The sequence below is a fragment of the Aspergillus heteromorphus genome (genome assembly GCF_003184545.1).
Source record: "Aspergillus heteromorphus CBS 117.55 chromosome Unknown BO70scaffold_11, whole genome shotgun sequence".
Lineage (NCBI taxonomy): Eukaryota > Fungi > Ascomycota > Eurotiomycetes > Eurotiales > Aspergillaceae > Aspergillus > Aspergillus heteromorphus.
In genome coordinates, this window is record NW_020290416.1 from 437,436 (window position 1) to 450,879 (window position 13,444).

Sequence of the window (13,444 nt, forward strand, 5' to 3'; positions counted from 1 at the left end):
CATGCTCGGAATACAGCACCCATACATAGAATATAGTATATAGTAGGTCACAATCAGGTTCAGGTTCAGGTATAAAAAACGACACAACACAATACTAACACCCATCCATAAGGTAGGTTATCGATGGGTGGGTATATAGGTAGGTAGATAGGTGATGGGTAGTAGATAACAGGTGATATTTTATCTCCTCTCGCTCGCTCGCTCACTGACTCACTCATGCACTCACTTACTCACACATTCACATATTCACACACTGGCAGTAGCAGAGCGGATTGGGCGGATCAGATTGGACGGAGCAGATCAGACTGACTAGATCTAGACCAGACAAGACAGCACCGCAGGACTGCTCATTCGAACAAGACAGATAGACACGCAGCTCATTCCACCAGGGAACCAGCCACCCACCCATTTTATCCCAATGTGTCTTTGGATCCTTCCCCAACCAACCCACTCCCACTCTCCTGTTTTCCCTCCACTCCACAACATAGTCCATAGTCCAGCCAGACTGCAGTCCAGTCCAGTCCAGTCCAGTCAAGATAATCGCACTAGTTAATAAAGTTAATACAGAAGAAATGCAGAATCAGGCTCCCGAAGACGTAATCCGCGAATGCCCTATTAATGGTTGTTAGTATTTCCATCCATCCCAATAACAAATAAGGAATATGTGAGCACGACGAGTGGGTAAGTTAGCTGGCTAGCTAGGTAGGTAGCTTGCTAGGTAAGAAGGTAGGAGGAGTGGTGGGAAGGTATGATAGGTAGGTATATAGGTATATAGGCAGGTAGAAAGGAAGAAGGAAGACACACCTCTCATGCGAAGTAGCACCCGCCTCATCCGCGTTCGCACCCGCCGCCGAAGCACCCTTCTTCCCCTTTGCTTTACCAGAAGTTGTCGAGGAGGACGGGGAGCTCGTCTGCATTCTCAGACTAGCCGTGAGGACGAACTGGCCGACAGCGGCGGAGAAGCCGCTCAGGAAGGCGTTGAAGGGCTATTTCATCGCATCGCATCGCATTAGCAAGTACTATTCCTGTGTCTATATGTGTATGTGTGTGGGAGGGGTGTGGGTGTGCTAATTGCGTGGTATATCGACATATCCAACTGCATATTGCATTGTTCCCAGGTAGGTGGGTGGATGGATGCTGGTGATGGAGTATGTATGCAATGCAGTAAACTCACATAATTACCCGCCAACACACAATACACGAACTGCACGCCGCCGACCAGGACCAAGAACGCCATGAAGGCGTCCAGCAGGAGGGTGCGCTGCGGGGTGGTAGCCAGGTACTGCTGCCAGACGGTGTGGGCGATGTCGAAGATGGAGGAGTTGGTGGTGAGGGTCTTGGGGCCGGAGGAGAGCGACGACGGCGCGGCGGTCGTCTGGGGGGAGGGCGCGGAGACGGGGCCGGAGCTGCCTGATGCTGCTGCTGATGATGCAGCGGCTGGGGTGCGTTTCGGGGCCATGGTCGGAAGTGATTCGGTCGGATTGGAGAGGAATTGGGGGGAGGTCGGAGGAGGGAAGTTGGGGAAGTAAAGTATGTAGTGGTCTAGTTAGTTGGTGGTGGTTACGCAAGCTGGCCTTGTCGGGTCGGACGAGCTGGTTACGCGGTGTCACGTGATGTATAGATCCGGGGATGGGGGAGGGTTTAGTGGTACTAGTGTATGTATTGAGTTATTTCACGCCGATGCCATGACCCGTTGCAAGGTATTTCTGGGGCTTTGTAAGGTGCTCGAATTATCAGGATGTGTTTCGTCATCACGACGGTTTTCCTCGACCACTGGCAGCTTCAGATCAATCGGGGGGGTTATCGACGAGTGACAGAAGCAGAAGTTTATTGGCCGGCTGACAGGGCAGGATCGACTCTGTCTGCTTGCCACTCTGCCAGGGGGGCTGGAGACTCGGCTGCAGCGAGTTCATCATCGAAGCGCCTAAAGCGGGACATGTGCGCAGGAGCAAGTCGAAACAAGGATGTTGACGCAGCTGCTCCACATAGTAAGATGCATACTGCGCCAGCCAGCTGAGCAGCTCATCGTTCGCCGGGATCTTGCCGAACGCCAGATGCAGCATATTGATAACCGCAAGCTGCTGGTTCGAATCAACCGGTATGTGCATCTCAATCAAGCAACCCGTGAGTTTACAATACGCCAGATACCGCAGCTCATCAATCAAGTAGACCTGGGCGAAGATGTAGACCCGGACGTGGGTGACCAGCAGGTAATTGTAAGCCGTGAGCTTTGCCCCGTCTACTTCTTCCCCTGCGGGCTCGTCGTCGTTGGTGCTGGGGACTCCGGACCCGGTGTCTGCTTTCATCGGTCCAAGGGGAGGTGGCAGTCTCATTTGTCCCACGGCAGGTGGTTTCAGCGGATCCACGTAGTCGCCACGGTAGGCCCATTCGACGAATCGCGCGAGGGTCCCATCGGCTGTGTCTTCGCAGGTGTATTTGTTCTCGCGAGCTTCGGAGAACCCTGAGTTGAGGGCCTTGCGCATGACCTTGCATTTGGAGTCCAGAAGGGCTCGGTGGATCTGGAACGAACGCGTCGAGCTTCGTGTGCATAGTGAGACGGTGCCCGAGCTCAGGAACCTTGTGGATGAGAGATCTTAGTGCATGATACGCCGGGGATGTAGAGGGAGGTGCGAGAATATACTCATAGTAACTCGGTTTCTTGGAGACACTCATCTTTATGGTGGTTTTCTGTGAGACACTGTAGAGTGCAGGATCAGATGAAACTAGCTAGATCCAAGTGTAGAAATCGAAGCTGTTTTGCTAGATCCAAGTGGAAGAAGAAGAGGAAGAAGAAGAAGAAGAAGGCATTCACTGGCAAATGGGGTCACCTGACTAACACGCAGATCGATACACAGCTGGAAAACTTCACCATTTGCTTTGTAACCGCTCTCTGTCCACATTACAGGGTGTATGAGAATCTAGAGTTTGGCCCTAGGTTGATACCAGTAGACTGGTAAATGGCCATGGCTGCCAAATTGACATCACCAACACGTACAAAGCAGGGTATCAAGACTCAAAAATGAAGCGTTCATTCAGAACTCACTATGTATTATTTTAACGAAACTATATGCAAGCTAAATAACTATACCTCCCCCAACACACTCTCTCAACAAGCTCGAGTGTAGCGTTAAAGGGCAGGAGGAACAACGACCTATATTACACATCCCCAATCAAAAGCCCTGCCGGGCAATTTCTACAACCCAGCCACGCCCATATGGCATAAACAGCCAATATGGAAGACTAAACCATATATTCACGATCACCATAGCCAACTACCACACTACCACCCAAAGATATCACCGACACTCAACGTGCTAAAGCGCACACCAGCGACAGAGAAGACAATGAGGACGATATCCATGACGCCCAAGACCGCGGCACCCATCATGAACTTCGGACAGAAGATGCGATACAGCATGAGATGACGACGAAGGTGGCCGGCCCACATGGTGGTGGCTAGGTTGATGGTGGCGAAGTAGAGGATATATGTGCAAGCGGCCTGGACAACATCGGAGAGGAGTTTGATGGAGGGGTTGCTGGCGTTTGCCGACGAGGAGGATTGGTCGCTGAGTTGGAGGGGGCGTTTCCAGAGGACGGTGAGGGGGACGGCGATGGCGGTGAGGATCTGGGCGCCAAAGGTGTTGAGGATGACGAGGATGGGCGACCAGGGGTATTGGACGGAGGAGAGGGGGATGAAGGCCGTCTCCCACTGGATGCTGCTCAGGGTGGCCTGGTGGCCGGTCTTGAAGAAGTAGAACGACCCCAAAAGGCCCAGTACGGTAGGGCCGATGGAGGAGTTACCGAGGACCAGTGCGTTCGTGTCTAGGATTTCGAGCAGAGACAGGATTTGCCAGAGTAGAAGGCCCATGGCGCCTTGGCCCATCGGCTTCTGCATCAGGACGATACCGAGGCAGAAGTTGACGACAAGGAGGAAGTATCGTGTTCCGTGGACATTGCCGAAACCCAGGATGGTGAGGGTCGTGCGTGCGGGTTGTTGGGGGGATGAGGGCCTGCCTTTGTTTTCAGGTTCAGTGCTGCCTTTGCTGACGCTGATGCTGATGCATGGTTTCGAGTATATGTATGCCGTGGTGCCAGCTGCAAACGCAAGGGCAAGCACCAGTTGAGCCAGGAACATTCGGACCGACTTCAAGGTCTCCTTGCTCAGAGGCAGCCACTCGCCATCATCAGCGCCCTCTAGCACCCAGAAGACGGAGGTGATGAACAGCCCCAGTCGGAAGCCCATGCCGATCCATAGGGTAGCGGCACCTTCGTAGGATTTCGATCCGGCGTAGAAAGACTTTACCACTGTGGGGAGGATGAGGGTCACGAGGAAGGGGATAATAAGTTGCCAGGGGGCAGAGGTGGAAGAAGTGGCAGATGCGTAATAGGTAGACCGGCAGAAGGGCATCTGCTCCTCGCGGCACAGGCGAGAGAACGATGCGATCCTTCCAAGAATGACGAAGAGGATGGAATGATAGACACCCAGGACCCTGTCAGCCGTGGACTTCTGTCGCATCGAGGACATACCGGCAACAACGCCGAAAGTAGAGAGGAAGAACAAGAGGATTTCGTCCTCCCAAATCGTATACGAGTTGGACGCGAAACCGATTGACTGGGAGACCGTGAAGACAACCGCAAGCCAACCCCACAGACTGGTTGGTAGAGGCACTGACAGGCGTCCGGAGGTCACGAAAATTGCCCACGAGGCGCCCACGATGCTTCCTACAGCAGCCATCAAGGCCGACGATTCAACCACTCGCATCTCCACCAGGCTGGAAAATGACAGCAAAGCGCCAACCACAGCACCCGCGCCAGAACCTGCGCCAGCAAGAGTAAGGAGGGTGTTTGTGAGCTCTGTCCGGTCCGACTTGATGCCTCGCGCATAGAACGCCAGTAAAACAATCCCAGAAAAGAGCACCGCAACACCCTCGATCATGCTTGGTACGTCGAACTTAGCCCACAACCCACGGCAAACCTGGAGGGTATGCCGTTGGTATTGCTTGTAAGATTCGGAAACCGAGCGCAAAGTTGTCTGGCTGGCCCTGCCTATCATGGGGAGGTTCTGCCAGCTGTTTTCTGCCTCCTGCCACAAATGCAGGGTATGAGGCTCTTGGTCCTCGTCCGCGCCCCGTGTTGTCGCATACTCCTGCTGGTATCTCTTGATCTGGGCGGAAGCCAGCCGGTTGACTGCCACAAGGTTCTTCCAATCATTCCCCTTGGATCCGATGAAAGCCTCCTCAATCGGAGAGCCGAGGTTGTTGAAGGGAATAGGCATTCCAAGAAGAAGAGACAAGGTAGGCACAAGATCGATCTGAGGGACAAACCGCTCCCGAGCAAACTTGGGCGGCAGGGCGGTCTCCGCGCTCGTACGGCCGAAGATGCCTTTCTTCGAATACATCCACAGCGCAGCATTCACCTCATCGTCGGACTCGCCACCATGGTCACCCTTGGAGTCCATGCCGTGGTCGCCCATGACCACCAGAAGCGTTTTGTCGTCCAGCTTTGCGATGATATCTCGGATGACCTGGTCCATCTCCTGCAGCTTCGCAGCCATGGCCTGGTGGTCCGGCCCATACCGATGGCCAGCATGGTCGACACCAAGATAGTGACCGAAGATAACATCCCATTTCGTAGAGTTTTCAGGGTGAAGAAGAGGGAGCAGGTTTTGGGTCACGCCGTTGTCAACCGTGTGCAGGTCCCAGACATTGAAAGAATCAAACGGGCGGGTGAGCTCAGGATCGAAATAGTCGGGGAAGAGTGCGTGCCAGGTATCATCCCCGAGGTGGACCAGATTCTTCCCGGCTGCGCGCAGTTGGCTGATCAGGTTGTCTTCGTCAATTGACGTTCCGGCGAAATTAGAACCAGCATCGATAAACGTTGGCAGCGTTCCCGTCGTCAACCCCTTAAGCCGCTGCAACGTAGTCGTCGGCGGGTCCGCGATAAAAGGAAGCAAAAAGGCATTTTGCGGAGACTTAACAGCGGTTTCGTACAGAACGGGGATGTTGTCATGGAACAGATGGGCCGATTCAAGATCCCCGTTGGGTGCAAAAGGGACCGTGAAATCATAACGAAGGGCATCGATTATAATCACCACGGCCTTGTCAAACGACTTCTGGTGCCAACACCCGTCGACTTTCTTGCCAGATGTCGCCGCATCGCCGAAAGGAAGCACATCGCAAGACGACTTGTTTTCCAGAACCATTCGAGTCAACAGGAAACCCTTGGTAAAGAAAAATATTCCGACAACATGCAAGAACCTGTACATCCACGGGACATGTTAAAAAAAAATCTGTCACCAGGGAGCGAGCCAGCTGGAACACTGGGAAGCGTGCAAGCTTACAATATCCACCCCAGTACACCAAGCACACCCAAATGCTTGAGCTTGAACTCCCACTCCAATCCCTTTATGTAGATATCCTGCGCTCCGGCCAGCGCCTTCGGCACCTGTGGTTTCCGAGGCTCATTGCGCTCCGACGGCCGGGACGATATGGTCGGGGACGAGGAAGAAGTTGGAGCTCGTGAGCCCTTCGTGTCGAGACTCTGACGGCCTGAGCCCGTATTCGTTGCGGACACCATCTCCAGTGATTGTTATCTCACGGCCCAAGTGGTTGTTCATCCAAAGCGCGGACTTCCGTGCGCCAATGCAATACCCCTCACTCCGGGACGGCAGGGCTTCGGCCACTGATGACGTTTTTGGTTTTTTTTTCCCTCGAAAGGTCGGTCTGGGGCTAGCGATCAATGGTTTCAGGCGGCCAGGGATAGTGGACGCATTGAAGTCGGAAAGGAGGCGAGCTTGATTTGGATTCTGCCTAGGTGTCTGTTGTTGGGATTTCCTTTTTCTTCTCTCTCCGTTGGAGCTGTCGTGCGGTCTGGTCGGTCGGTCCGGGAGCTGAGATTCAACAGAGCACACACATAGTTACAATGACAGCTCCATTAGACGTGGGGGGTACATCAATTCGGAACAGAAGAGGCCATCGACGGGCAGCCGGGGAGACAGAGAGCTGGAGACGAGGGCGAGAGAGGGTCAAATAGAAGGAAGCCGACGGGCAGGACTCCTGGCAGCGCGCGGAAGATGCGCTCCGCTAGTAAGAGTGAATCGGCGCTTTCGGCATCTCATCCTGGGAATTCGCACGTTGTGATTGGCCGGAGCGGCGCGGAACATCCTGAACCCTGAGGCGGTGGGGCCTTGCCGCTTCGGGACTACTGTTTACGGCACGAGGCACTTTTTTTCCTTTTTCTGACCCTTTTCGGGGCGATTTGGACCAGATGCAGCTGGCTGGACCAATGTCCCGGTCGGAGATGACTGACTAGGGGCAGTAATTGGAGAAGGAGAAAAGGCCATGTATCTATCAAATAAACACATCCATTGAGGCTCCCACCGGCGAAGGCGGCCGTTCAATGCATAGTCACACTAGGTACATACATTATCCCGCTGTAAGACACCCTCAAGGCAACCCGGGGGCTTAAAAGGGTGAGCGTGTAGAAGAGAAAATTGTAGAAGAGAAGAAGAGCATAAGAATGCCGAGAATGAAACTTCAACCAAGCCGGTGCGAAACGCCTTCTCTACCCTAGTAACGTGGCAGGGCAAGAAGGATCAAAGTGACCAAGCACGAGAAATGAACGCCTTATCAATGAGAAATAAGCACGGAATATCAATAGAAATCAGCAAGCCTTGGCTGTACAAAAGTCGGCCCACGATGCCTTGGGACGTTTCCCAGGTCGGCCCGTCGACAGGTCAAGGTATGTCGTGTGTCGAAGAGGGCGAGAGATCTTAAGACCCGGGATCAATCGGCGAGGGTGGTGACTAAACAGGACGGAGTAATCTGCGTATGTGCAAGTCGCGAGGGTGCTATGAAGAAGAACGGTTTGAATATGGGTGCGGAAAGGGAGCAAATCTTCGCCGGAATATCGTCATGCTTTTCGAATATCATCCAGGAGCGACAGCGGGTGGGTCGGTCATGTTGGGTATCAGTCGATGGAGAGAAACAGCAGGCGGCCATCGTCGTCAAGCGGTCGATCCTCTAAGACCATCTAGCCGTAGCTTCCTTCTCCTTCAGTCCGCCCATGCGCTCGATATCCAACGACTGGAATCGTTCCGCATCGCTTGACTGATAAGGCGGGAGCTCTTCGTTGCAGGGTTCCAGACCAACACCGCCGGCATCGGTAATCCTCACGACCACAACGCGGCCAGACTTGCGCTTTCCGGATTCGTCCTCCTCCTCAGGGAATGTAATGCGGATCTCGGGGACAGGGCTGGACGGGGGGCTCGACGAGTTTTCGATGAGGCTGCGCTTCTCGTCGTACACAAGAACGGACTCGGTCCTGGCATTTGGCGAGGCGGAGACCGTAAAACGGCGATGGCTGGGCACGCACTGGCCGTTGTGAACAGGAAGATTGCTCTCTTCCCGGATCAGGCGCTTGCGGCGCAGGACCAGGAGGGCACCAACCAGAGCAAGACCGAGAAAGATGAGGACCAGGAGAGAGATAAGGAGATCGACCATAGCAGGGGAGAGTCCATCATCGCTATCGCGCTTCGCGAGGTTCGAAATGGGGATGAACATGTTTTAAACGGTCGAGGTTTGTTTTTGAGACAGTCCTTCCAGGCGAACTGAGGAACGTTTATACGGTGAATACGTGCTTATCAACAAAAGCGGTGAATATGGCTCAAGAATTGAAGTCGTACTGGGACAACAGTGTTGTCAGCGATGGGTTTGCCGCGCGCAGGATCACTCGTAGTAGCGGATTATCACTCACGGTGTGTCCCAGGAGTCTCACAGGAACCAAACAGTGGATGTTGATATCCTTTTGAGAGACTAGTGGGTTACGATGAGTTGCTGGACAAAAAGAGAGAATGTTTCGGGTCGGTCGGTTGGCGTGGTCAAACGGTGTATCGTGAACTGGGGTGGGTTGGCGAAGATCGACCAGGCTGGGGGGGTATAGCGAAAGAACGGACAGCAAGGCGAGCAGCTGAAAGAGTGAAGCCGGACACCTGCTTAGGATAGAGCGAACGTGACGGGTGAGGAAGGAGGAAGAATGAGGGGGGGGGGTTGGTATGGTTTGTCGCTGGGGGAATAAGAGAAAAGAACAAAGGGAAAACAAGAGGAGCGAAGGAAGGATGAGAAAGAGGAGACGGGGAGGAGGAGAGTAAGCCGGACTGATGGGCTTGGTGGTCAGTGGTGGTGGGCACCCCCGGCACGACAGGAACGAGGCGCAAGGGCGCTTAGGCGCCGTCCAGCAGTCCAGACCAGATGAACGGAGGGCACCCAGCGAACGCAAGGGTGGTTAGAGAGAGAACTAGCAGTGAGACGGTGGAGACCCAGTGACTTGGTTGTCCCCTTTGCGCCTAGCGCGGGCGCGACTAAGGCTGCTAAGGTTTGGTGGTCGCAGTGGTAATCTCCCCCATCCCTGCCACCTGGCCTATCAGCCCGCGCGCGTTCCTGAGGGGGCCCATTCTTGGAGTCCTCGACCCAAGATCATTCGCTGCCACCCCTGGTGAAGACCGACTGGCGCTAGCTGGATCGGTTCTGTTCGTTGTCCGCCTGCGCATCCCCTCCTGCTTTGTTTCCTTTTTTTAGGTCTTTGGGCGGTTTGGCCCCTGAAGCGAACAGCCAACAGGCCACAGGGCTGGCGGCCTTTGCTCGTTCTTCTTCCCATAAATAGGCCGCAGGGTGGCCATCAGCCATCCAGGGTCTTTGTCTCGACCTACTAAGAAGGCCATTGTATGGAGTAACTAACTGGGAACTGCATAACTACCAGCATATTATGCCCCCGACAGATGAGAAATGCCCCGGGGGGTCGAACGACGGTCCGGCTCGCCAAGGATTGATTACTGCTATTCCTGGCTGTGTGGGAACTCCGAGGGAAATAGAACGGGACTCCGTCGCTCTGATTCAGTGCGCGGTGGGGATAGCAGCAACATCCAAATCAAGCAAGACTGTCCGACCGATGACAACACCGCAATGATCATGATCTCATTCGAGTTCAGTAGTCCTGACTTGTCCAGCATGTCTTAACTCTTACGGAATCTCGTACGTGACATCAGAAACACCTGTCATGTACTGATGCAGGGTCCGGTCCATCTGTCATCGATGGTGAAACACAACTGCTGTTAGCCAACTCCGTATTCCACACTTTGACGGCGATGATATCCACAGTCCAGACGCTGGCATTTGGGTATGATTCTATCTAGTATCTATCTACGTCTTGTGTTAATTGAATGCAAATCCAGGCAGGATCAATCTGCTACATTTTCATCGGTCATCGACAATGTTCATTGTTCTGTGTGCTGATGGACCCACCTATTTTCTCCGGGCATTGCCGATGTACAGCACTCTCATGATCCTTATCTCGCCCAAGCGTTGGACAGAGCTCGCAGTGGGAATCCTTCGAAGGAGACGGAGTTTTCTATCTGCTTGACCTGGACCATTGCTTGATTCTTATCGAAACAACGTCACTTCTGCAGTCTCTATCAACCCCTCCATACCGACGCTCCCCCACACAAATAAACAGCCCGGTATGTGGTATCCGCGGTGATCCCTGGTATGCAGATAAACATCACGTCAGTGCCATTACTTAGGCCCAGCACTTCGTTCGTGCTAAATATAGATGTAGACAAGCATGTTGAGTAAGACAATGCAGCTCAGATGTATGGCTGGCTGCCCTTGTAAAAGAATGGCTAATGAGTTATATTCCCCAGGTTTTCATCCATCCAAGCAAGGTAAAGCAGGGTTGTCGGGCATGCTTATACCCCAATAAAAAGATAGATCTCGGAGCGCAAAGGACATGTTTCATAAGCAATGGAATGTAACCAACCTATATGTTTGCTGACCAGATTCCTCAGATGGTCACTATTAGTTAGCAAAGGCCATCATTCTATGACTCAATGTTTCATGCGAAAGGAAATCTCAACAAACACATTACTCAGAGCTAATGATTCACTATTGAGTATTGACACCAACGCGTAGCGTAGACCCCGGCCCCTAGTATTATGCCAGTTATATAGAAGGAAATGCCACCACTAAAAGTCTAGAAAATCACACTTCAACTTTTACATCCCTAGGACAGATGTCAATCATAGCATCCGGGACATGAACTTTGTGCACTAGCATGCAGGTGTAAGCCTGTATGGATTAAGATACTTCGTTCGGTGGAGAAAATACTCTAGATCATGATTATTCTCTGCCTACCTGGACTGGTGTAAAGTACTCCATAAGACCAATGGATATCAGATACTCGTATATATAATATAATCCGAAGAGAAGATCAAAGAAGTAAGACACCATCTTATCATAATATCGGTAAGACATTTTCTATAAAGAGACGTCTTAGACTTTCAGATTGAAGAATTTGAATGATATTAGCTTTAATTCAACTAGTAATACATCGGAAACTTTCCGATCTTTTAAGAATTGAAATGTCTCACTATTTATCTAGATTAGATTGAAGCCGATAAATGCTACGCTTACACTCTATACAGGAAGGAATACTGTACTGGCCGAATAAAAGTTATCATACATTTTTTCCACGGATATATGATATCACGATCGGGTGATGATCGCTGTTCGATCATACTGCCCGGGTGCAAAGCCTACGGCGCACCCAATATGATATATGTATTGGTGTTTATCAATATTCCGCTCACCTAAAACATATGTCTATGTGAGAAGGATACACCATAATTTTGTAAACATATGCAAATGATATTACTTATAGTATTGATGTAATCCATGAGCTAGGAGGTACTAGGAATTGAACAGTCTATGTTGAAACAAAATTAAACTATAATAACAAGTAGATAGAACCAAGCACATCTTAAGAACTATCCTACTCAATCAATCTATAACCATACAGCTACATGCCAAACAATATGATTCTCCCTCACTCATCCAACCACGCTGCGGGATAATATATACTATACTTACTATCCTCAGGCACCAACAACCGTCCTGCCCAATATATATCCGCCTCAAACACGCCAATCCTCAACATCTCCATGCCCCAACCCCGGCTCGCATTTCCGATATCTTTCACCTGGTACGACATATCTACATAACCGGCCACAGTTAGAAATATCCCACCCGAACCCTAATAACCATGTTGAGCCCGCCCCCCCCCCGGCCGAACACCGGCTAAACCTCCGGCCATACCACCTCCGGTTCCTCGCGTCTCCGACGTCATGTACCATCACAAGGGGCAGCAAAACCGCTGGGGATGCTGTTCATGGTTGGGAGACACGCTACGAGCCTTATTTTGTATCCGTGCTTGGATGGAAGATGACTCACTGGTAGGCAGTATCCGTGGGATCAAATTATTTCTATGTCACGTCTACTTACGGCTCGGGGACGGGGACTGGGTGAGTGAGTGAGTGAGTGAGTGAGTGAGTGACGATGGGCTGGAAATGCATGTCGCACACGGACGTCAGCGTCCATTCGGGTTGAGCGATGGCAGCACGGGCGCGGTAGGTTGTGGTGGTGGTGGTGGTGGGTGGGTGGGTGACAATGACATGGTTTCATGATGACTTGTGATATGAATCTGGAACCTGGAGTATCCCACCCATCTCATCCCGGCAGTGCCATCCGGAGCCAGAGAGCTGGCGAGTTGTAGATCTGTGGATCGGGACCTGCTCCGTTCGGCGTCACGGCCGCAGTATTGTACCTACCTACTAGGCCTTCCTCCCCGGTGGAGGTGGAAGTCCCCCTTCCCCCCCCGCAAATCAGTGGAACTGACTTGAGACTTTGTTTGTTGTCCGAACATTCGTCGAACCCGTGTCGGTGTTGGGCTGTGGGTTGACATGCAACTCCATAGGATAGGCCCATGGCATGGATCTACAATCCCCCACCGGATGGGTTATGTGATGATGGCCAAGAAGGGGTCTCCTAAGAATGGATGGAAACCATTCCCGCAGTCGAGTGCGACAAGCTAGGATTAAGCGTTGGCTCTACGGATCCTTCTGTCCGTCTGTATCTAGTCTCTAGTCTCTACGCTCTACGCTCTTGAAGACCTATTCCGATCGGAGAGAGGGGTTGGGCTAGCTGTTTGTGCATGCAAGGTAGAAGTGACTTTATCACCTTGTTGCCATCGTTGCAATTGGCCCCTCCCCCGTATGTACCGTACCATCCGGGGTTTTCCTCCGGGCATACCTCTGGTCAAATCAGATAGGAGATCAATGATAAGGCTAAGTCGAGAGCGACATCACACACATGCATGCATGCCATCAGATTCCCTAGCAGGTGAAAACTGAAAGCACGACGAGGTGGTTTGTAGCCAACACCAGGACAATCCCTTGGTTCCCCGGCCGTCAGAACGGCAGGGCGGATGAGACCTAAATCAATGTAACTGTTCAGATGCAAGGGACGCCCGCGGTCGTCGATCTAAGCTGTTCGCCATGCGGGCTTCTGGTCCAAAGCGGTATAGTGAGAGAGTGAGAGGGGATTAGATAGCCAAA

The 13,444-nt window shown here is 52.3% G+C and overlaps 4 protein-coding genes across 4 annotated transcripts; all 4 read right to left on the reverse strand.

Annotated features, from left to right (window-relative positions):
• Positions 1-545: 545 nt before the first annotated feature.
• BO70DRAFT_291106 (putative oligosaccharyl transferase subunit Dad1) lies at positions 546-1,459 on the reverse strand (the record flags this gene model as incomplete). The annotated part of the gene is given in 4 exon segments (XM_025539385.1): positions 546-612; positions 860-869; positions 881-986; positions 1,175-1,459. 4 exon segments carry the CDS (start codon positions 1,457-1,459, stop codon positions 546-548), a joined length of 468 nt encoding a protein of 155 aa, XP_025399672.1.
• Positions 1,460-1,787: 328 nt separating this feature from the next.
• Positions 1,788-2,673, reverse strand: BO70DRAFT_429021 (BTB/POZ domain-containing protein; the record flags this gene model as incomplete). Its single annotated transcript, XM_025548032.1, has 2 exons — positions 1,788-2,577; positions 2,642-2,673. 2 exons carry the CDS (start codon positions 2,671-2,673, stop codon positions 1,788-1,790), a joined length of 822 nt encoding a protein of 273 aa, XP_025399673.1.
• A 367-nt stretch (positions 2,674-3,040) lies between these two features.
• BO70DRAFT_379505 (mannose-ethanolamine phosphotransferase GPI13) lies at positions 3,041-7,020 on the reverse strand. The gene is made up of 2 exons (XM_025545352.1): positions 6,341-7,020; positions 3,041-6,257 (listed from the first exon to the last, which is right to left on the reverse strand). Exons 1-2 carry the CDS (start codon positions 6,574-6,576, stop codon positions 3,281-3,283), a joined length of 3,213 nt encoding a protein of 1,070 aa, XP_025399674.1. The 5' UTR covers positions 6,577-7,020; the 3' UTR covers positions 3,041-3,280.
• Positions 7,021-8,021: 1,001 nt separating this feature from the next.
• On the reverse strand, positions 8,022-8,561 carry BO70DRAFT_370951 (uncharacterized protein; the record flags this gene model as incomplete). The annotated part of the gene is made up of 1 exon (XM_025544773.1): positions 8,022-8,561. One exon carries the CDS (start codon positions 8,559-8,561, stop codon positions 8,022-8,024), a length of 540 nt encoding a protein of 179 aa, XP_025399675.1.
• Between the last annotated feature and the right edge of the window lie 4,883 nt (positions 8,562-13,444).

Coding starts and splice junctions, on each gene's coding strand:
- BO70DRAFT_379505 (XM_025545352.1), bottom strand. CDS start 6,576: ATGGTGTCCGCAACGAATACGGGCTCAGGCCGTCAGAGTCTCGACACG. Junction 6,258..6,340: donor GGTGTACTGGGGTGGATATT/GTAAGCTTGCAC, acceptor GTGGATGTACAG/GTTCTTGCATGTTGTCGGAA.